At 43.1% G+C, this 23,233-nt stretch overlaps 2 protein-coding genes and 1 long non-coding RNA gene across 11 annotated transcripts in view; all 3 read right to left on the reverse strand.

The window, feature by feature from the left end:
- The window catches only part of LOC118360255 (syntenin-1-like), a 33,972-nt gene extending 18,712 nt beyond the window's left edge, over positions 1-15,260 (reverse strand). Inside the window, exons 1-2 of one of the 4 annotated variants that reach the window (XM_052481659.1) lie at positions 15,101-15,260; positions 5,043-5,094 (exon numbers count right to left, since the gene is read on the reverse strand). In XM_052481659.1, the coding sequence (XP_052337619.1) occupies positions 5,043-5,093 (51 nt within the window). In that variant the 5' untranslated portion in view covers position 5,094; positions 15,101-15,260. Of the gene's footprint in view, positions 1-5,042; positions 5,095-5,175; positions 5,331-14,531; positions 14,600-15,100 lie in introns of those variants that run through there. The other 3 variants (XM_052481658.1, XM_052481656.1, XM_052481655.1) reach the window with 3 other exon arrangements.
- Positions 1,826-3,597, reverse strand: LOC127912436 (uncharacterized). Of its 6 annotated transcripts, none has more exons than XR_008082720.1 (4): positions 3,513-3,597; positions 2,658-2,692; positions 2,308-2,587; positions 1,826-2,090 (listed from the first exon to the last, which is right to left on the reverse strand). It is a non-coding gene; the product is annotated as an uncharacterized LOC127912436 (long non-coding RNA). The 6 variants fall into 6 exon arrangements; XR_008082719.1 differs by adding an exon at positions 2,728-2,762 and having other exon boundaries at positions 2,308-2,692; XR_008082722.1 differs by having other exon boundaries at positions 2,308-2,517; positions 3,513-3,583.
- A 1,737-nt stretch (positions 15,261-16,997) lies between the features above and the next one.
- On the reverse strand, positions 16,998-23,134 carry LOC118359533 (peptidyl-prolyl cis-trans isomerase FKBP1A-like). The gene is made up of 5 exons (XM_035738036.2): positions 22,848-23,134; positions 22,277-22,324; positions 19,584-19,696; positions 18,548-18,700; positions 16,998-18,406 (listed from the first exon to the last, which is right to left on the reverse strand). Exons 1-4 carry the CDS (start codon positions 22,882-22,884, stop codon positions 18,572-18,574), a joined length of 327 nt encoding a protein of 108 aa, XP_035593929.1. The 5' UTR covers positions 22,885-23,134; the 3' UTR covers positions 16,998-18,406; positions 18,548-18,571.
- Between the last annotated feature and the right edge of the window lie 99 nt (positions 23,135-23,233).

The raw sequence follows: 23,233 nt of genomic DNA on the forward strand, positions 1-23,233 counted from the left end.
TGTCCACATTTTCTAAGTCAAAACCGTCCAGAGTAGTGATGCTAGCTGCGCGGGCGGGTGCGGGCAGCAATCGGTTGAAGAGCATGCATTTGGTTTTACTAGCATTTAAGAGCAGTTGGTGGCCACGGAAGGAGAGTTGTATGAAGCTCGTTTGGAGGTTTGTTAACACAGTGTCCAAAGAAGGGCCAGATGTTTACAGAATGGTATCGTCTGCGTAGAGGTGGATCAGAGAATCACCAGCAGCAAGAGCGACATCATTGATATATACAGAGAAAGGAGTCGGCCTGAGAATTTAACCCTGTGGCACCCCCATAGAGACTGCTAGAGGTCCGGACAACAGGCTGTCCGATTTGACACACTGAACTCTGTCTGAGGAGTAGTTGGTGAACCAGGCAAGGCAGTCATTTGAGAAGCCAAGGCTTTTGAGTCTGCCGATAAGAATGCGGTGATTGACAGAGTCGAAAGCCTGGGCCAGGTCGATGAAGACGGCAGCACAGTACTGTCTTTTATCGATGCTGGTTATGATATCGTTTAGGACCTTAAGCGTGGCTGAGGTGCACCCATGACCAGCTCAGAAACCAGATTGCATTGTGGAGAAAGTACAGTGGGATTTGAAATGTTCGGTAATCTGTTTGTTAACTTGGCTTTCGAAGACCTTAGAAAGGCAGGATAGGATAGATATAGGTCTGTAACAGTTTGGGTCTAGAGTGTGTCCCCCTTTGAAGAGGGGGATGACCGCGGCAGCTCTCCAATCTTTAGGGATCTCAGACGGTACGAAAGAGGTTGAACAGGCTAGTAATAGGGGTTGCAACAACTTCGGAAGAGCATTTTAGACAGAAAGGGTCCAGATTGTCTAGCCCAGTTGATTTGTAGGGGTCCAGATTGTCTAGCCCAGCTGATTTGTAGGGGTCCAGATTGTCTAGCACAGCTGATTTGTAGGGGTCCAGATTGTCTAGCCCAGCTGATTTGTAGGGGTCCAGATTGTCTCGCCCAGCTGATTTGTAGGGGACCAGATTGTCTCGCCCAGCTGATTTGTAGGGGTCCAGATTGTCTCGCCCAGCTGATTTGTAGGGGTCCAGATTGTCTAGCCCATCTGATTTGTAGGGGTCCAGATTTTGCAGCTCTTTCAGAACTTGGGTGAAAGAGAAGTGTGTGGGGGGGGGCTTGGGCAAGTTGCTGTGGGGGGTGCAAAGCTGTTGACTGGGGTAGTGGTAGCCAGGTGGAAAGCATGGCCAGCCGTAGAAATATGCTTCTCCATGGACTTTACAGTCTCCCAGAACTTTTTGGAATTAGTGCACAGTCCTAACTCACTGTGTATACAACTCTTACAGTATGATGGTACCCCCCACACTGAAACTCAATACAACTCTGAGTATGATGGTAACCTTAACCCCCCCCTCGATAAAGAACAACATTAAGCTTGCACATGCCAATAAGAACAGACATCCTCATTCTTTATGGAAGGGAAAAATTAATCACACTTTACGATAACATGCAGCTGGACACATATCCATGACAACCTTTATATGGAAGACATCACTAGACAGTAACGGACACCAGAACACCTGGAGCCTAGACAGAGTAACAGACACCAGAACACCTGGAGCCTAGACAGAGTAACAGACACCAGAACACCTGGAGCCTAGACAGAGTAACAGACACCAGAACACCTGGAGCCTAGACAGAGTAACAGACACCAGAACACCTGGAGCCTAGACAGAGTAACAGACACTAGAACACCTGGAGCCTAGACAGAGTAACAGACACTAGAACACCTGCAGCCTAGACAGAGTAACAGACACCAGAACACCTGGAGCCTAGACAGAGTAACAGACACTAGAACACCTGGAGCCTAGACAGAGTAACAGACACTAGAACACCTGGAGCCTAGACAGAGTAACAGACACTAGAACACCTGGAGCCTAGACAGAGTAACAGACACTAGAACACCTGGAGCCTAGACAGAGTAACAGACACTAGAACACCTGGAGCCTAGACAGAGTAACAGACACTAGAACACCTGGAGCCTAGACAGAGTAACAGACACTAGAACACCTGGAGCCTAGACAGAGTAACAGACACTAGAACACCTGGAGCCTAGACTAACAGACACAGAACACCTGGAGCCTAGACAGAGTAACAGACACTAGAACACCTGCAGCCTAGACAGAGTAACAGACACTAGAACACCTGGAACCTAGACAGAGTAACAGACACTAGAACACCCTAGACAGGTAACAGCCTAGACAGAGTAACAGACACTAGAACACCTGCAGCCTAGACAGAGTAACACAGACACTAGAACACCTGGAGCCTAGACAGAGTAACAGACACTAGAACACCTGGAACCTAGACAGAGTAACAGACACTAGAACACCTGGAGACTAGACAGAGTAACAGACACTAGAACACCTGGAACCTAGACAGAGTAACAGACACTAGAACACCTGCAGCCTAGACAGAGTAACAGACACTAGAACACCTGGAACCTAGACAGAGTAACAGACACTAGAACACCTGCAGCCTAGACAGAGTAACAGACACTAGAACACCTGGAACCTAGACAGAGTAACAGACACTAGAACACCTGGAGCCTAGACAGAGTAACAGACACTAGAACACCTGCAGCCTAGACAGAGTAACAGACACTAGAACACCTGGAACCTAGACAGAGTAACAGACACTAGAACACCTGGAGCCTAGACAGAGTAACAGACACTAGAACACCTGGAACCTAGACAGAGTAACAGACACTAGAACACCTGGAGCCTAGACAGAGTAACAGACACTAGAACACCCGCAGCCTAGACAGAGTAACAGACACTAGAACAGACTAGACAGAGTAACAGACACTAGAACACCTGGAGCCTAGACAGAGTAACAGACACTAGAACACCAGCCTAGACAGAGTAACAGACACTAGAACAGAGCCTAGACAGAGTAACAGACACTAGAACACCTGGAGCCTAGACAGAGTAACAGACACTAGAACACCTGGAGCCTAGACAGAGTAACAGACACTAGAACACCTAGACAGCCTAGACAGAGTAACAGACACTAGAACACCTGCAGCCTAGACAGAGTAACAGACACAGACACCTGGAGAACACCTAGGAGCCTAGACAGAGTAACAGACACTAGAACACCTGCAGCCTAGACAGAGTAACAGACACTAGAACACCTGCAGCCTAGACAGAGTAACGGACACTAGAACACCTGGAGCCTAGACAGAGTAACAGACACTAGAACACCTGGAGCCTAGACAGAGTAACGGACACTAGAACACCTGGAGCCTAGACAGAGTAACAGACACTAGAACACCTGCAGCCTAGACAGAGTAACAGACAGACAGAGTAACAGACACTAGAACACCTGGAGCCTAGACAGAGTAACGGACACTAGAACACCTGGAGCCTAGACAGAGTAACAGACACTAGAACACCCACAGCCTAGACAGAGTAACAGACACCAGAACACCTGGAGCCTAGACAGAGTAACGGACACTAGAACACCTGGAGCCTAGACAGAGTAACAGACACTAGAACACCTGCAGCCTAGACAGAGTAACAGACACTAGAACACCTGGAGCCTAGACAGAGTAACAGACACTAGAACACCTGAGCCTAGACAGAGTAACAGACACTAGAACACCTGGAGCCTAGACAGAGTAACAGACACCAGAACACCTGGAGCCTAGACAGAGTAACAGACACTAGACACACCTGACAGAGCCTAGAACAGAGCCTAGACGGACACTAGAACACCTGACACTAGAGCCTAGACAGAGTAACAGACACTAGAACAACAGCCTAGACAGAGTAACAGACACAGCCTAGACAGAGTAACAGACACCAGAACACCTGGAGCCTAGACAGAGTAACGGACACTAGAACACCTGGAGCCTAGACAGAGTAACAGAACACCTGGAGCCTAGACAGAGTAACAGACACTAGAACACCTGGAGCCTAGACAGAGTAACAGACACTAGAACACCTGGAAGCCTAGACTAACAGACACTAGAACACCTGGACAGAGTAACAGACACCAGAACACCTGGAGCCTAGACAGAGTAACAGACACTAGAACACCTAGAACACCAGCCTAGACAGAGTAACAGACACTAGAACACCTGGAGCCTAGACAGAGTAAGACACTAGAACAACAGACACTAGAACACCCACAGCCTAGACAGAGTAACAGACACCAGAACACCTGGAGCCTAGACAGAGTAACGGACACTAGAACACCTGGAGAGCCTAGAACAGACAGAGTAACAGACACTAGAACACCTGCAGCCTAGACAGAGTAAGTAACAGACACTAGAACACCTGGAGCCTAGACAGAGTAACAGACACTAGAACACCTGGAGCCTAGACAGAACAGCCTAGACAGAGTAACAGACACCAGAACACCTGGAGCCTAGACAGAGTAACGGACACTAGAACACCTGGAGCCTAGACAGAGTAACAGACACTAGAACACCTGGAGCCTAGACAGAGTAACAGACACTAGAACACCCACAGCCTAGACAGAGTAACAGACACTAGAACACCTGGAGCCTAGACAGAGTAACAGACACCAGAACACCTGCAGCCTAGACAGAGTAACGGACACTAGAACACCTGGAGCCTAGACAGAGTAACGGACACTAGAACACTGACATTTGCAAAATAAAATGTCACTAAACATGACATTCTAGTCATTTAGCAGACGGTCTTATCCAGAGCAACTTACAGGAGCAATTAGGGTTAAGAGCCTTGCTTAAGGGCACAGACAGATTTTTCACTCTCGTCGGCTCGGGGATTCTAACCAGCAACCTTTTGGTTTCTGGCCCAACGCTCTTAACCGCTAGGCTACCTACCTGCTGCCGAGAGAAAATATAATGGACACTAGAACACTTTGGCTGAAGCTTTGTATTTTTCTTCCTCTCTTTAACAAAGAACAATGTCGATTTTCATTTGGTTTTAGCCACCCGGGAGGAGGTCAGAGTAGCCTACATTTAAAAAAGTCCAGTATTCTGTCCGATACTGGGTTTACCTTACCTTCATGACCTTGTCCACCTTAAGATCCTCGAGGGATGGATACAGCGACATTCTGTGGGAAGAACACAAAGGAAACTGTCAATGTTGGCATGAGAAGAGTAAATACCACAAAACAAATGAGAGAGAATCTCACCCATAAACTGCTAACCTCTGATGGCAGATCACTAGCTGAGAATAATGTGGCAGAAGACAGGATCGGGGGGCTCTGGACCACACAGAGAGAGGGTTGGAGAACAGAGCGGTCTGTCTGTCTGTCCATAGACCCGTGCCCATACACAGCTCTGAAAGAGTGACACACATGGCATGGGGACTCCCAGGCCATAAAGCTCATAATGAGATTCCTGTTTTTCACCACTAATCCACCATGATCCATTTCTGCACTTCCAGACCCCTTCCCATAAATCACTCATCCTTTTCTTATTGTGAGACGGTAAAGAGAGAGAGAAGGGTAGCTAACGGCAACAAAGATGTGATGTAAGCTGAAAAGTGGGTGTGGTCAGAACACCCTATAAAAGACCTAACTAACAAGCAAACAAGTCAGAGATACCCTTCTTGTCCACATACTGTAGGCTGGGCGAGTTCTAGAACAAACAATGTAGGCTAGAAACTGACTGTAGTAAGTTAAGGTGGTTTTGATAAGAAAAATGTGATAAAGAAGAATGTTCGTACCCTTAAAAATGCCGAAAGCTCATATTTAATGTTATAATCTTTTTAAAAAATGGCCTCATCTGACTACTGCGTGCCTCCATCTTGATAACGTGTCATCAATGACATCACTTGAATGGTTCGTCTGACAAGCAGCCCAGATTAGATTGCATGTTTGTAGCCTCATTGAGAATGTTTTAAATTTTGACAATACAAAAATTCTGAAAATAAGTGCCTTTATAGAAGGCTATCCTGTTAATTAAGAGACTAGCCAGGTAACATGGTATGAACGATAAATTGACAAAAAATATATATACACACACCGTGCAAGGTGGGCTAGCTAGCCAACTAGTCCGAAACCACAGCAAGCTCAGCTACCATTGATATTTTGCTAGGTTGCCTAGCGACATTGGCAGCATCATTTGGTAACCGAAGAACGCTATTCCTAGAATTTGTTGATAACTGACTAGCCTAGTTAAATAAAAGGTTAAAAACATCATCTAAAGACTCACAACTAGCTGCAATTGATTTAATAAAAATGGACACTGTTAGCAACACTACATGTCTGGAGCGAATTCTTGCAGAACAGACACCTAGCTATCTAGAAGGAGGCTCCCGGTAAATCTATGCTAGCTAGCGGCAGTGTTATTGTGGACATCATGCATTCAGCTAGCTTGCTAATGTTGACTAACAGTTGATATGATGCCCCTGTCCATGTGAAAAACCACTAATGTAGCCTACAGCTGAATGAGCTCAAAAACGTTTGCAAGTGGTTTATTTTATAATATTTTTTACCCCTTTTTTTGTGATAGCCAATTGGTAGTTACTGTCTTGTCCTATCGATGCAATTCCCGTACGGACTCGGGAGAGGCGAAGGTCGAGAGCCATGCATCCTCTGAAACACGACCCCACCAAGCCGCACTGCTTCTTGACACACTGCTAGCTTAACCCGGAAGCCAGCAACACCAGTGTGTCGGAGGAAACACTGTACAGCTGGCGACCAAAATCAGCGTGCCTGCACCCGGCCTGCCACAAGTAGTCGCTAGAGCGCGATGGGACAAGGACATCCCGGCCAGCCAAACCCGGATGACGCTGGGCCAATTCTGTGGCGCCTCATGCATCTCCTGGTCGCAGGCGGCTGCGACACAGCCTGAGATCAAACACGGGTCTATAGTGACGCCGGGTCTGTAGTGTGGAAACGTCTTTCTATCCTGAGCTAGGAGCTGAGGCCACATCTTTCTATCCTGAGCTAGGTGCTGAGGCCACATCTTTCTATCCTGAGCTAGGCGCTGAGGCCACATCTTTCTATCCTGAGCTAGGCGCTGAGGCCACATCTTTCTATCCTGAGCTAGGCGCCGAGGCCACATCTTTCTATCCTGAGCTAGGTGCCGAGGCCACATCTTTCTATCCTGAGCTAGGCGCCGAGGCCACATCTTTCTATCCTGAGCTAGGCGCCGAGGCCACATCTTTCTATCCTGAGCTAGGCGCCGAGGCCACATCTTTCTATCCTGAGCTAGGCGCCGAGGCCACATCTTTCTATCCTGAGCTAGGCGCCGAGGCCACATCTTTCTATCCTGAGCTAGGCGCCGAGGCCACATCTTTCTATCCTGAGCTAGGCGCTGAGGCCACATCTTTCTATCCTGAGCTAGGCGCTGAGGCCACATCTTTCTATCCTGAGCTAGGCGCTGAGGCCACATCTTTCTATCCTGAGCTAGGCGCTGAGGCCACATCTTTCTATCCTGAGCTAGGCGCTGAGGCCACATCTTTCTATCCTGAGCTAGGCGCTGAGGCCACATCTTTCTATCCTGAGCTAGGCGCTGAGGCCACATCTTTCTATCCTGAGCTAGGCGCTGACGCCACATCTTTCTATCCTGAGCTAGGTGCTGAGGCCACATCATCTTTCTATCCTGAGCTATCCTGAGTGCTGAGGCCACATCTTTCTATCCTGAGCTAGGTGCTGAGGCCACATCTTTCTATCCTGAGCTAGGTGCTGAGGCCACATCTTTCTATCCTGAGCTAGGTGCTGAGGCCACATCTTTCTATCCTGAGCTAGGTGCTGAGGCCACATCTTTCTATCCTGAGCTGAGGCCACATCTTTATCCTGAGCTAGGTGCTGAGGCCACATCTTTCTATCCTGAGCTAGGTGCTGAGGCCACATCTTTCTATCCTGAGCTAGGCGCTGAGGCCACATCTTTCTATCCTGAGCTAGGCGCCTTAGCTAGGGCCACATCTTTCTATCCTTAGCTAGGTGCTGAGGCCACATCTTTCTATCCTGAGCTAGGTGCCGAGGCCACATCTTTCTATCCTGAGCTAGGTGCCGAGGCCACATCTTTCTATCCTGAGCTAGGTGCCGAGGCCACATCTTTCTATCCTGAGCTAGGTCCTGAGGCCACATCTTTCTATCCTGAGCTAGGTGCTGAGGCCACATCTTTCTATCCTGAGCTAGGTGCTGAGGCCACATCTTTCTATCCTGAGCTAGGTGCTGAGGCCACATCTTTCTATCCTGAGCTAGGTGCTGAGGCCACATCTTTCTATCCTGAGCTAGGTGCTGAGGCCACATCTTTCTATCCTGAGCTATCCTGAGCTAGGTGCTGAGGCCACATCTTTCTATCCTGAGCTAGGCGCTGAGGCCACATCTTTCTATCCTGAGCTAGGCGCTGAGGCCACATCTTTCTATCCTGAGCTAGGCGCTGACGCCACATCTTTCTATCCTGAGCTAGGTGCTGAGGCCACATCTTTCTATCCTGAGCTAGGCGCTGAGGCCACATCTTTCTATCCTGAGCTAGGCGCCGAGGCCACATCTTTCTATCCTGAGCTAGGCGCCGAGGCCACATCTTTCTATCCTGAGCTAGGCGCCGAGGCCACATCTTTCTATCCTGAGCTAGGCGCCGAGGCCACATCTTTCTATCCTGAGCTAGGTGCTGAGGCCACATCTTTCTATCCTGAGCTAGGTGCTCAAAATAAAATATTTTTATGTTCTAAAAGCATTTTCATAACATCAAGGTTACCGAACCTCGACATGTAAAACAATGTAGGTTGATTTGAGCATTTCAGTTTGTAACAGTCAAAACATACAACAGGCAGAATGTGTCATTGTTCACACACAGCAATCCCCCAGGGCACGTCATCAGTTAAAAACATGTTATGTAAGCCTCAACCTGCAGCCCGTTTGTACTGCTGCCTTGTCCCCAGTCACTGAACGAGCAACACAGCAACATATATCTCAAGGAGCTGGGCTTTTGATCTCCGGATGTCTACTATCAAGAAGAAAACATTGACGTCAAAGATTTTGTCAAGGAACATAAAATAGTTTCTATTAACTAAAAACAAGAAAGTACATTACATCTATTAACACTGAAACCTATTGAGGAAGCTTGTGGTGGTTTCTACCTGGTACAAGGCCTTCAGAAAGTATTCACACCCCCTAGACTTTTTCCACATTTTGTTATGTTACATCTTGAATTTAAAATGGATTAAGTTAAGATTTTTTTTTGGGGGGGGGGGGGTCACTGGCCTACCCACAATACCCCATAATGTCAAAAATACAATTATATATGAAATGTCTTGAGTCAATAAGTATTCAGCCCCTTTGTTATGGCGAGCATATGTTTTTATTTTTTATTGTTTAACAAGTCATTGCATGGACTGTGTGCAATATTGGTGTTTAACGTGATTTCTGAACGACTACCTCTGTACCCCACACATACGATTATCTGTAAGGTCCCTCAACTGAGCAGTGGTTTTCAAACACAGATTCAACCAGAAAGACTAGGAAGGTTTTCCAATGCCACACAAAGAAGGGCACCTATTGGTAGATGGATATTTTTTTCAAAGCTGACATTGAATAGCTCTTTGAGCATGAAGTTATTCATTACACGTTGGATGGTCTATCAATACACCCAGTCAGTACAAAAATACAGGCATCCTTCATAACTCAGTTGCCGGAGAGGAAGGAAATTTCACCGTGAGGGATTTCACCATGAGGCCAATGGTGACTTTAAAACAGTTAGAGTTTAATTAATGGCTGTGATAGGAAAAACATCAACATTGTAGTTACTCCACAAATTACAATACTAACATACAGTTGAAGTCGGAAGTTTTCATACACCTTAGACAAATACATTTAAACTCAGTTTCACAATACCTGACAGTTAATCCTAATAAAATTCCCTGTCTTCAGTCAGGTAGGTTCACCACTATATTTTAAGAATGTGACATTTCAATAACAGGAGAGAATAATAATTTATTTAATATTTTATGTCTTTCATCACATTCCCAGTGGGTCAGAAGTTTACATACACTCAATTAGTATTTGGTAGCATTGCCTTTAAATTGCTTACCTTGGGTCAAATGTTTCAGGTAGCCTTCCACAAGCTTCCCACAATAAGTTAGGTGAATTTTGGCCCATTCCTCCTGACAGAGCTGGTGTTACTGAGTCAGGTTTGTAGGATCCTTGCTCGTTCTGAACACAAATGTTCTATAGGATTCAGGTCAGCGCTTTGCGATGGCCACTCCAATACCTTGACTTTGTTGTCCTTAAGCCATTTTGCCACAAATTTGTAAGTATGCTTGGGGTCATTGTCCATTTCGAAAACCCCATTTCCGACCAAGCTTTCACTTCCTGACTGATGTCTTGAGATGTTGCTTCAATATATCCACATAAGTTTCCTTCCTCCTGATGCCATCTATTTTGTGAATTGCACCAGTCCCTCCTGCAGCAAGGCACCCCCACAACATGATGCTGCCACCCGTGCTTCACGGTTGGGATGGTCTTCTTTGGCTTGCAAGCCTTCCCCTCTTTCCTCCAAACATAACGATGGTCATTATGTCTAAACAGTTCTATTTTTTGTTTCATCAGACCAGAGGACATTTCTCCAAAAAGTATGATCTTTGTCACTATGTGCAGTTGCAAACCGTAGTTTGGCTATTTTATGATGGTTTTGGAGCAGTGGCTTCTTCCTTGCTGAGCGGCCTTTCAGGTTGTTGATATAGGACTCGTTTTACTGTAGATATAGATACTTTTGTACCTGTTTCCTCCAGCATCTTTACAAGGTCCTTTGCTGTTGTTCTGGGATTGAGTTGCACTTTTCGCACCAACGTACGTTCATCTCTAGGAGACAGAACGCGTCTCCTTCCTGAGCAGTATGACGGCTGTGTCGTCCCATGGTGTTTATACTTGTTCATCTGTACAAACAATAGTGTGCGTGGTACCTTCAGGCGTTTGGATATTGCTCCAAAGACGAACCAGACTTGTGGAGGTCTATATAAAAATTTGGAGTCTTGGCTGATTTCTTTTGATTTTCTAATGATGTCAAGCAAAGAGGCACTGAGTTTGAAGATAGGCCTTGAAATATATCCACAGGTACACCTCCAATTGACTCAAATGATGTCAATTAGCCTATCAGAAGCTTCTAAAGTCATGACATCATTTTCTGGAACGTCCCAAGCTGTTTAAAGGCACAGCCAACTTAGTGTATGTAAACTTCTGACCCACTGGAATTGTGATACAGTGAGTTATAAGTGAAATAATCGGTCTAAACAATTGTTGGAAAAATGACTTGTGTCATGCACAAAGTAGAAGTCCTAACCAACTTACCAAAACTATAGTTTGTTAACAAGACATTTGTGGAGTGGTTGAAAAACGTGTTTTAATGACTCCAACCTAAGGGTATGTAAACTTCCAACTTCAACTGTAATTGACAGAGTGAAAAGAAGAAAGCCTGTACATAATAAAAATATTTAAAAACATGCATCCTGTTTGCAACAAGGCACTAAAATAATACTGCAAAAAAATGTTACAAAGCAATGACCTTTTGTCCTGAATACAAAGTGTCCAATACAACACATTTCTGAGTGGCTGCATCATGTTATGGGTATGTTTGTCATCGTTAAGTACGGGGGAGTTTTTCCAAGAATAAAAAAGAAATGGAACGGAGCTAAGCACAGGCAAAATTCAAGAGAAAAATCTGGTTCAGTCTACTTTCCACCAGAGACTGGGAGATGAGGTCACCTTTCAGCAGGACAATAACCTAAAACACAAGGCCAAATCTACACCGGAGTTGTTTACCAAGAAGACAGTGAATGTTCCCGCGTGGCCAATTTACTGTTTTGATTTGAAAATCTACGGCAAGACCTGAAAATGGTCAACCAACTTGACAGAGCTTGAAGACTTTTTTATCATAAATGGGCAAAGATGTGGAAAGCTCTTAAGAGACTTAGCCAGAAAGACTCACAGCTCTAATCGCTGCCAAAAGTGCTTCTACAAAGTATTGACTCAGGGGTGTGAATAATTACGTAAATTCTATATTTATGTCATTTCATTTTCAATAAATTTGCAAAAATGTTTTAACTTTGTCATTATGTGGTATTGTGTGTAGAGAAAAGTATATTTAAACAATTTTGAATTCAGGCTGTAACACAATAAAATGTGGAATAAGTCAAGGGGTATGAATACTTTCTGAAGGCAATGTACAGTATGTACTGGGGCTGATATGGTCTGTGTTTTGGTACTGAGCCTTCGCTCTCTCAAAGCTGGTAAACAAATACACACAAGTTATCATGGAAAACTAGCATAATCACAGGACTGAGGGTGGAGCAAGACAAATGGACCTAGGCCTAATGGAATAGCAAGAGACAAACAGGATGAGAGAGCAGTTTCCCTTTTACTGGAAGAGATAGGCCTACAGCCAGAGTTAATAAGAAACTAAAAGCTCACTTACAACCACTAGAAAGAGAGAGAATGAGAGAGAGGGAGACAGAATGAGGGAGAGAGAAGGATGGAAGGAGGGAATGAGAATGAGAGAGAGAGAGAGGGAGAGAATGAGAGGGAGGGAGAGAGGGAGGGAGGGAGGGAGAGGGAGGGAATGACAGAGGGAAGGAATGACAGAGGGAGGGAATGACAGGGGGAGGGAATGACAGAGGGTGGGAATGACAGAGTGCATCACATGACAGAGTGCATCACATGACAGAGTACACACTTCCAGTCCAGAGTAAATAGAGATCAGCTGTACTATAGGGTGTGGCAGGTGAAACTGTCCCAGAGTCTACAGTAGACACCTACCATGCCGAGGAGTAAGAGCCCAGTCACTTATGAATGACTAATCATCATCATCATCATCCTCAACTACTCAAACATACAAGCCTTGCCTTTAAGGACCAGGCCTTTGGCTATGGTGTCCTTCTGATCAAATTGTTGCCGTAGGCCCTTGCGTACATTCGTTAAGATGTCACCTGAGCCATACGGGTCATTCCAGGAAGAAGAGAAGACATGAACTGGTCTGGTCGCATTTCCGGTACGACATCAGAATCACTGTGAATGACGGTTTGTTTATAAGTTGGTGTCTCCAGTGTGTTGTTGAGAATGGTGTTGAAAAGGAAAAGTACAAGAGAGATGTTCATGTCACATGCTGTTCCTTTTTATATTATACACTGTGGCATCCCACTTTGTGAACAAATCACAAGATAAGCCATGAACAGGAAACAGGAACTTAGAGGTAGTCAAAGATACACTGCTACCATGTCGACCACAGTCGACCACAGTCAGTGTCAATGTCCAAGTTCTCTCCCACACACACACGACGAAATGAAAAAAAACTACAACACACAGCGAACTTAGAGAACAAAACAAAAAAAACTCCTACACGTGTATACACCCTATCCCACAACATTGATGCAAATGTTACTCACGTGTAGCACTGTCAAACCGCACACCATGAAAATAGCCAAATCCTTGTTCCTCTACAAGAACAACATACAAGACAACACACAATTGTGAAAAGACATAACCCTACTAACACATTCCTACTAACAGGTGGTTGACACTACTACAAAGTTTAAAAAACAAGTGATAAAAATAAAGCACATCATGTGAACATTTAGCACAATCACTGAGCCAAGCTAAACATGCCCAACAATCACATTACTAAAGGCAAGACTACTGTACACTACACATCCAATTCACAGACCAGAGAGAGACACACTCCATTATGTCTCTGAACACCAAATGAAAACATGGGAAGTGCCCCACCCCAACCGGCCAGAGAAGAGGGGGGGGGGGGTAGAGACTATGACAATGATCACAAGGTCCACTATTATAACTAATGACATGTTTTATGTTCACTCACCTTCCTCTTTGTTTTCATCCAGTGTTTACCAAGTTGTGATCAAATATATGCCTAGCTACCCCATTCAGAATGTTCTTCTGTGCAGTCCTACAGTACTGAAGTTAGCTTCGTCCCTCAACTAGGCCATTTAAAATGACCATTTGTAGTAACAATTTTGACTTTTAATTTATTTTACAGATGGCTTACCCATTTACAACATTAAAAGTTACTTATTTTTTATTAGATATAAAATGGTCATTTAAAATGGCTATTTCGCAGGACGAAGCTACACTGAACTAAAGCATTGACATCCATATTCATTCACCTGTTTCAGGGCTGTCTGAGCTGATCAGTGACTAGACTGACCTAGGTCACTATACGCTTCTAAATCAGAATGGTTAATATTCTCCCAAAACATTAACCTAGATGTCTGGTTAAATAAAGTTTCAATAAAAAAATACAATTAAAACGTTCCATACAGCTCATACTTAATAAGACATCACACATTTCGCTAAGACGGTCTACAGCTGGCTAATTGTTTGGGGGGGGCTCTACAGTAACTTACACATCTCTCTAGTGTGACAGACATTTGTGAAACATGAGTCAAGAAATCACATGATGTCATGAGTCAGAGGTTTCAAAAACATTGAGATTTACTTGACATTTGTAAACAAATATAGTTTAAACATTAGTTAGGTATGTAGCTGAATGTGTAGTTTGCTAGCCAGTTAACTGTACTTACCTGGCCAGGCTAATAGCCTCACTGTGACAACATGTGATAAAAGACAACCACATGGAAGGCGCAGTGCATCTCGCTATAGCTAACTTGGCTAGATATATGCTAGCTAAAGACTTTCATCAGCAAAGTAACAAGCAGTTATGGCTAAACGATGAGATACATAAGTTAACGGGTTACCTAGTTTAACTGGTTAGTTACCTAGTTTAACTGGTTACCTCGTTACCTAGTTTAACTGGTTACCTAGGTTACCTCGTTACCTAGTTTAAGTTAACTGGTTACCCTAGTTTAACTGGTTACCTAGTTTAACTGGTTACCTCGTTACCTAGTTTAACTGGTTACCTAGTTACCTAGTTTAACTGGTTACCTAGTTAGCTAAATGTATCAAGACAAGATGTTACTCTTTTCTTTATTCCTCCAATCTCGGCTAACACGTCGCTGGTGAATAACTTTACTCACTTATGTTCAATCACCACCTTTGTTTCGATACATTTGCTAGCAAGCTAACAGTATTTAGCTAACCGGGAGAGCTACGCGAGCTAACGGGAAATGTTGTTGGACATATCTAAACTCACCTTAAAAGTTTTTGATGGTGAATGTCTCAGGGGGGGGAAAAAAAACTCGGACTTTTAGTTTCTATACTCCTTTTTCTGCTTCGTACTTGGGACGAAAGCACCGCTGTTGAGAAGTGATATTCTGAGTCACCGCTAATGTCCTGGTCGAGAAAAACCAAGTCAATCAGAGGCGGTGACACAACCAATGACCGCCCATCAGCTGTTGCTGTCTCAGGGCAGACATACATAATGCAGACATACTTAATGCATACATACATAATGGAGACATACATAATGCATACATACATAATGCAGACATACATAATGCAGACATACATAATGCAGACATACATAATGCATACATACATAATGGAGACAGACATAATGCATACATACATAATGCAGACAGACATAATGCATACATACATAATGCAGACATACATAATGCATACATACATAATGCAGACAGACATAATGCATACATACATAATGGAGACAGACATAATGCAGACATACATAATGCAGACATACATAATGCATACATACATAATGCAGACATACATAATGCAGACATACATAATGCAGACATAATGCATACATACATAATGCAGACATACATAATGCATACATACATAATGGAGACAGACATAATGCATACATACATAATGCAGACAGACATAATGCAGACAGACATAATGCATACATACATAATGCATACATACATAATGCATACATACATAATGCAGACAGACATAATGCATACATACATAATGCATACATAATGCATACATAATGCAGACATACATAATGCATACATGATGCATACATACATAATGCATGCAGCTATGGTCAGGAATCTCATTTTAAAGATTTTTCGCAAGTACTTGAAATTGTGCGATATGAGGTGGTTAAAGACAATCTGTGAATTTTGTTAGTTCAGTAACTGTTCATCAGTGGAAAATGGGGCATAGTGCTGCTACTACTACTACTGTGGAGCAACTTTGCCACTCTTCTACGTCTTGCTGTGGGGGATGGCTCATATATATTATAATCTCTATGAATATGAACGATGATCCATAAAACCCTATTCCAATCCCGAGATACCACTTCGGTTTCTATAGCAAAGCAGACACTAATTAAACACCTTGATACTTAAAAGGTGTCACTACACCTATAATATCTCAGCATGTCTCCCCTATGTTGAAGCGAGGTGAATTGCAACAGCACTAAGTAGGCTGTATTAAAAACACATCTCCCCCTCACCCGCAACATCGCAGAGACACGGGCTTGGCGCCTCGTATCATGTGGATATGTATGCAACAAAAAGATAAAAAATTATCCTTCTGCTACCATTTATGTAAGCCGTATAGACATACAGTTTGATTCATACTTTCGATAAGTTGAATTTGAAATGAATGTACAGTACTTCTGGTGTACCAACATTCAAAACACTCGGTGTGATCGAGGCGTGAGCCTTTTAGTTTCGGTTTTGGTTCACCGGTTTCAAACAGCTGTAAAAACAAAAATGTTTTGCTTTTGAAAAATACATTTCACAAGGATTTAGATGGTACAAGGATCCCCTACACGATTACTCAGTGCTTGTTTTTGAGCGAACAGTGTATTATTTTAGCAACCACGAAAAGAGCCATTTCCACTAGATAACACAGGCACAAAGTTCAGGCAGCTTCGACCGCTCCGGGAGGAGAAAGCAACAGGCGAATATCACAGCCAATCACAACACTGGCGGGTAAATAATACTGCGAAACGCTATCGTTCTACTATTACTGCAGATATAATATGTACATATTCTAAAATTACAACGAAACATTTCAACAAAAAAAAACATTATTTAATAACCCCAACCTCATTAATGCCAGATATCCCGGTAATTTAAGAAAAAAGTTGACTTTCCACAAAGCAGGTAGAGAGCACTTTATTGCAACTGCAAAAAACATTTATTGGTTGTGCCTGCGTATGTAACTCAGCACACAAATACACAGTACATAGGACTGTATTTGTGCCATGCTGCGCCTAGACAGCTGTAACATCAAGAGCAATGATGGCCAGCATCTGAACATGTTCTATATGCATTAGATTTAACTCTATTTCAACACTTTTAAATGTGATACAAAACATGGATGTCTCCCGTCACCTGACTACCACAACACAGCATTTTTATTTAGGCAGTGTGGTGTCAGTCTAATGACGCTGACCAAAAAACATTTACCATTCAATTACAGGTAAAAGTAGAAGTCATTCTTAGTTATCAAGTCAAATTGTATTGGTCGCATACACATATTTTAGAAAGATGGCATCTGAAAAATATATAATGTCAAGTTGTGAAACAAAATAAGGTGGTGGAGGTCACAATTGAATCGATTCCTCAACCCCCTTTTCAAAATCATCACTACTCCAATGAATGTGCGTATACAATAAGGATCCCATCACTGTTAATAACGCATGTATGGCTTTCAACAGGGTTAAAGATTTGACTTGGAAAGAAACATAAGCAACAACAACAACAACAAAAACAAAATATTAAAATGCAAAGCTTTGAAACGTACAGATCAGGATATCATTATGTAGGACATGCAGAACCGGTTAGTTGGTTGCTCGTATGTCTCGTAATGAGAGACACGCAATATGATACAACAATTCTCTTCTGTACTGGTTTCTCTGTGCAGAATGCTCACTAGCGCCTAATAAAGTGAATCAAAATGAAAGAAAACATCACTATTTAGTCTGGGTAAATACAACATATCAAAACAATGTTCCTGTTTTATACCATTAAGACATCCCATGACTCAATATTTTACTACACTTATGCCTCTCAACATTACACTAAGCCCTACAACTCTAAAAAAAAAAAAATCAATTCATATTTGTTCTGCTTTCAGCTGGGAGAGGTATGGATGCAAACATGTACTTTTCATATTCTCTTAGTTTTGTTCCTCGGGTAGGCTTCACGTCAAGCACCAGCCCTCTATGTTGTTGATAGGTTCTCTTGAAAAGAGATGAATGTCGCTGCTAATATTTCATTGGTATTTTGCATTACTCATATAACCATGCACAACCAATAATTTCACAAAACAAAGTAAAGCACAATTTAAAAATTCAGGATTAAAAACATCAAGGTTTGTAAGGTTTTAAGGTTATGGCCCATAGGTTTTTAAAGAAAAACAAAATAACCAGAGTCATTGATAACGCAGATTTTGTATATATGGATAAAATAATGACCAAAGTGGTGGAATTATAGACTCAGGTCTCTTAAAGAATCAGGTACAGACTTTCTTAGCCTTTCTACATGTTTCCTAGGTAGAAAGCAGCCTGCAAAGACAGAGGAGGAAGAGGAGAAAGGGATTAGATTGAATCCATAGACTTGTAGATGCATTTGTGCGATTATTTAAACTATGGATAATAACAACAAACAAAAACACACTTAGAAAATCTTTTTAAAAAAGTACTTACAAAAAAAACAAAACAAAAAAATCTTCATTCAAGGCTCAGTAGCTCAACATCAAAGATGAGGGTGGCGTTGGGCGGAATGATCCCCGGGTGGCCCTTTGCTCCGTAGGCAAAGTCAGGCGAGCAGGTCAGCTTGGCTCTCTGACCGACACTCATCTGCAAGGAAGTGAGGGGGACATAGGTCAAGCACAGCCACACTGAGATAAGCAGATAAGAAGAACCTCTATGCTTTATTTCAGAAAGAAGCATTTACTTTATGATACTGTTGACAATTTTTTTTTGTTCAAATTGTGTTCATTTATGCATCACTTTTTGGTTGTACATAAAGCAGCAATTGACCCCAGACCAGACGCTTAGTGTGTGTTTGTGTAATTGGGGGAGCGGTTTGTCATGCTGTAAGTGTGGAGCCTCTGATGAAAACGCCGAGGGCTCTTGTGGAGAACTGCCATTGGCTGGGAGAATGTCTAGCCAACACAACAAAGACTAATATGGGCACGTCTCTTCACCGCATCTGTCGCCCTTGATAAGAATATTATGTAATCTCTCTCCTGGCAAAAGCCCAGTGAACTGCTTTGAAGTACAACACAATGCCTCAGTCTCTCTCTCCTGTTGCACACATTTCCCTTTCAATCTGCTGCAGCTACACATCACAGAGCTGTACATCAAACAGACCGGACGGTGTGTACTGCCCTAGTAAAAGTGAAACTAATGTAAAGGTTTATGCAAATACTTCAAACCGTCTTGTACAGCCCACACAAAGCATGTCATATGTTCAGAGAAATACTATGTATGAAGGTCATTATGTTCCTACTGATAGAGACGGTGGTACCTGGAACAGTTCAATTCATCGAGTAAAAGAAATGTTTTTGCTCTGGATAATCTTGACCGATGAAATACACCGATGGGACATTCTATGCTTTGGCAAAAATGGCAACCTCTCCGTTACAATGACGTGGTAATTTCATTGTAAAACCCTTCTCATGTACTTCCTAGAAGTAGGGGCAGACAGACACCAGAAATGTCTGCACAGTACACCTACCTGCACGACTCCCTCTTCCCAGCCACGGATCACTTCCTGTTTTCCTATTTTAAACCTGAAGGGCTTGTCCCTGTCACGGGAGGAGTCAAACTTGCGTCCATCCGTCAGAGAGCCTGAGAAGGAGGAAATGAGAGGCAGAGAGGATTTATTTTGACAATCCGTAACAGAGATGGTGGCATGTCTTGTTACGTTTCAACGCAATCATTTCAGAACTGGACTAGGGGTGCAATTCCTGTACTAAAACCCAAACTAACTTGAGTTCCAGCAGGCAGACAAACACTTAAGGTGAAAGACGTACATCCTGTGGCTCTTGTCGGTCTACATCCATATCTACTGTTATGCAACACAACAAGGGACAAAACCGACAGTTAACGAAACATTAACAATATATATTCTGAGCTAGTGTAAAACTATATCCCTGAATGCAAATGAAGGGATTCCACCGATAGCAGAAATAGGCCCTGCAGCTGTCTCTGGGGGTGGGCAGCAAAGTGACAGGAAAATGTGGCCATAACTGGGCGTCTGCACTCGGCAATCCATCCCGAGGAGGCGTTCATTGTGTACTGTTGTTGTTACCACCAATCAGGCCAGGAGGGGGCTAATCTCTGGCGTGCACTGCTGTCGGAAACATCAGGGGGCAAGATATAGATAGTAGTAATCCCAGAGGTGGCGGGGTTGGGTGGCCAGATTTTTTTTTTTTTCTCTCTTTCCCTCTCTCTGCGTTGGCCAATATAATGATCTATTAGGGATGGAATTTATAATGCAAAGACTTTTTCAGTTGTAATTTCTTTGACGTCGAACGTTATCGTTGTTGACAGTCTCAAAAATATCCCGTCAGGGAGCAGATTTATGCAAATAGGAGACTGACTTATCATTACGTGAGGGCAGAGGAGTGTAATCATTGATGCCAATGGAAGCCAGGCTTCCCCCAAATATTTGACCGATAAAAAAATAAAAACAGTATAAAATAATTTAATCTTTCATCTCTCTGTGTTTTCATACTTTCCCTTAAAATTGGCAAATGGCTGAATCTCACTGGAGAAATCATCAGAGCGAGGGAAACAGCGCCCCCTCTGTCTCAGTATGTGTAGCCCATGTATCTGATGCTGTCTGAACAGGGAAACAGCGCCCCCTCTGTCTCAGTATGTGTAGCCCATGTATCTGATGCTGTCTGAACAGGGAAACAGCGCCCCCTCTGTCTCAGTATGTGTAGCTCATGTATCTGATGCTGTCTGGACCAAAAGAGTATCACATGTTGCCGCCACAGCATTTGATTGATTGATGCCAGCAAGCATTTCACCTCCGTTAATAAATGTAAAAAAGCTGAGCTCAACTGTCGGTTGTCCAGCCACATGCAAAATGTCCCCCAAAAGGAGGCCAGTTTGGATTTACACCAATCAAATCGCATCCAAAGCAAAAGGTTGTCAGAAAAACGTTGTCCGTTCCTAGTCTGCTTGTGTCGTTGTCCTGCCGTAGCTTTCTAAATCAGAAAACATTCACTTGATGGACCATGCTGTAGGTCATTTAACTATTTGTTACATGCAATATTTGTTTTTGTGGACACCGGGACATGTGTTGCTTTCTGGTATTGTGATGAAACAAGTGTATGCGTAGTCTAATTTATTCCGCCACTGTGACTGTTGTCTTTTTTGTTGTCTCGGCCATATTGCATATCAGAGTGGTGTATGAACTAAGGGCTATAGAGCAAACAACACAATTATCACAGGTTGTAAATATGGCTTTTTTTACTGGCTTGGCTTCCCCAGTGATTTAACTCAAGCACCAGCTATTGCATGGGGGTACAGTTCACACATGAATAACAGGAAAATATCATTTTCTGTCAGGAAATCAAAAAGTGAAGAAAAAAAACTACTGTTGCTATAGCAAACGTAGTAAAACATGTAGAATCTTGCCAGTGGTGTAAATATGTTGTGTATGCATGAATCCGAGTATAATAGAAGTTACATGATAATCCAATAAGAGTGTTAGGACTACAATAGCAGCTATCCTACAACTAGATAGCTAACAATTTAATAGTCTAAATCGTATGGAGACAATTGGAGAAAATTCTAAAAATATAACAACCCCTGCAACTATTACAATAACACACTAACTAACTCATTAGTAAACAATGACAACGAAAGGGGGGTCCATAAAAAGACATCAGACAGCAATACTCAGTTCTATCCGACGTCACCAATCCCCTCAACTTCAACAAAGGCAGGGTATCAGACTGCGTTTAAATCCCTCGCTGTCTCGTCTGTCTCGACCTCGGATTGAACCCTGCAGCTACCGACGTCTGAACCCTCAACACAGACACCTACCTACCTACCTGCGTGTTATATTACCCTACTGTAATCACCTATGAAGTGTCCGGTGGCTACACTGTAACAAAGTAGTCTTGACTTCGCACGCGATGTTACAATGTTGCTCAATTTATACAATGTAGTAATAACCGCATTCCAATACGAAGAAGCCACCTGCCTCCCTTGTACTGAAAGACGTAACGCAACACACTGTTTGTCGGGTGGCCAGAGCTAAAGATGTATTTGCAATTGCATCCAAATTAAATTCCCCTGAATGAAAATATTACTATTGAAACAAAAAAATGCACTCAATCGCCAAGGTTGTGGCCTGAGATTTAAGGGAATCTGCATTCAAACAGACACTGGAAATGAATCTCCCAAACTCACCAACATAATGCACCACGCACGTCTGTCCTTTTTTAGGGAAGGTCCTTCCTGTGGGAGAAAAAGCCACAGATAAACAGGATAACGGGCATGAAAAGACGACGAGACGCTAAAACAGGATAACTGGCATGAAAAGACGACGAGCCGCTAAAACAGGATAACGGGCATGAAAAGACGACGAGACGCTAAAACAGGATAACGGGCATGAAAAGACGACGAGCCGCTAAAACAGGATAACGGGCATGAAAAGACGACGAGACGCTAAAACAGGATAACGGGCATGAAAAGACGACGAGACGCTAAAACAGGATAACGGGCATGAAAAGACGACGAGCCGCTAAAACAGGATAACGGGCATGAAAAGACGACGAGACGCTAAAACAGGATAACGGGCATGAAAAGACGACGAGACGCTAAAACAGGATAACGGGCATGAAAAGACGACGAGACGCTAAAACAGGATAACCGCATGAGAAGACTAAGAGAAGCTGCATTTTTTTGTATGGAAATTAAAATGAATGAACGGAAATCCATCAGAAATCTTGAGCTAAAGATATGCATAAACATATTTTACCATCGCCCGGGGTTATTGTCTCAATTTCTACTCCCATTTCCTTCGTTAATATCCCTCCACCCTACCAAGAGACTATCTTCCTTCAATCTGCTATTTCAGCGGCTGTTGTCGTCTGTCTCCGTGCAGCGGCGTCTACCACGTGATGTGAATGTAGCGGTTAAACCGGAGAAAAAAAGTGGGAGTGTCACATTTTGAGCGCGATTTTTTTAATTTTTTTATTCTGTTAATAAATAATAACAATGTAATAACAATGCACGCACCATTAAACGATCGCGTGGTGTTTTTTCTTCTTCTGTTGGATGTTAGATTTACCTTCCCCATTTATTTATTTTAATATATTTGATCTGTAATGAAGCATCAGCATCCCAGACTAGAGTATACTTTAG

The sequence above is a fragment of the Oncorhynchus keta genome, chromosome 27, assembly GCF_023373465.1.
Source record: "Oncorhynchus keta strain PuntledgeMale-10-30-2019 chromosome 27, Oket_V2, whole genome shotgun sequence".
Lineage (NCBI taxonomy): Eukaryota > Metazoa > Chordata > Actinopteri > Salmoniformes > Salmonidae > Oncorhynchus > Oncorhynchus keta.

Bases quoted from the DNA above. Each gene is read 5' to 3' on its own strand.
- LOC118359533 (XM_035738036.2), bottom strand. From the start codon at position 22,884: ATGGGAGTAGAAATTGAGACAATAACCCCGGGCGATG. The intron at 22,325-22,847 runs GTAAAATATGTT...TTTCTCCCACAG, and splicing joins GACAATAACCCCGGGCGATG to GAAGGACCTTCCCTAAAAAA. The intron at 18,701-19,583 runs GTAGGTGTACTG...ACTTCCTTGCAG, and splicing joins GGGAAGAGGGAGTCGTGCAG to ATGAGTGTCGGTCAGAGAGC.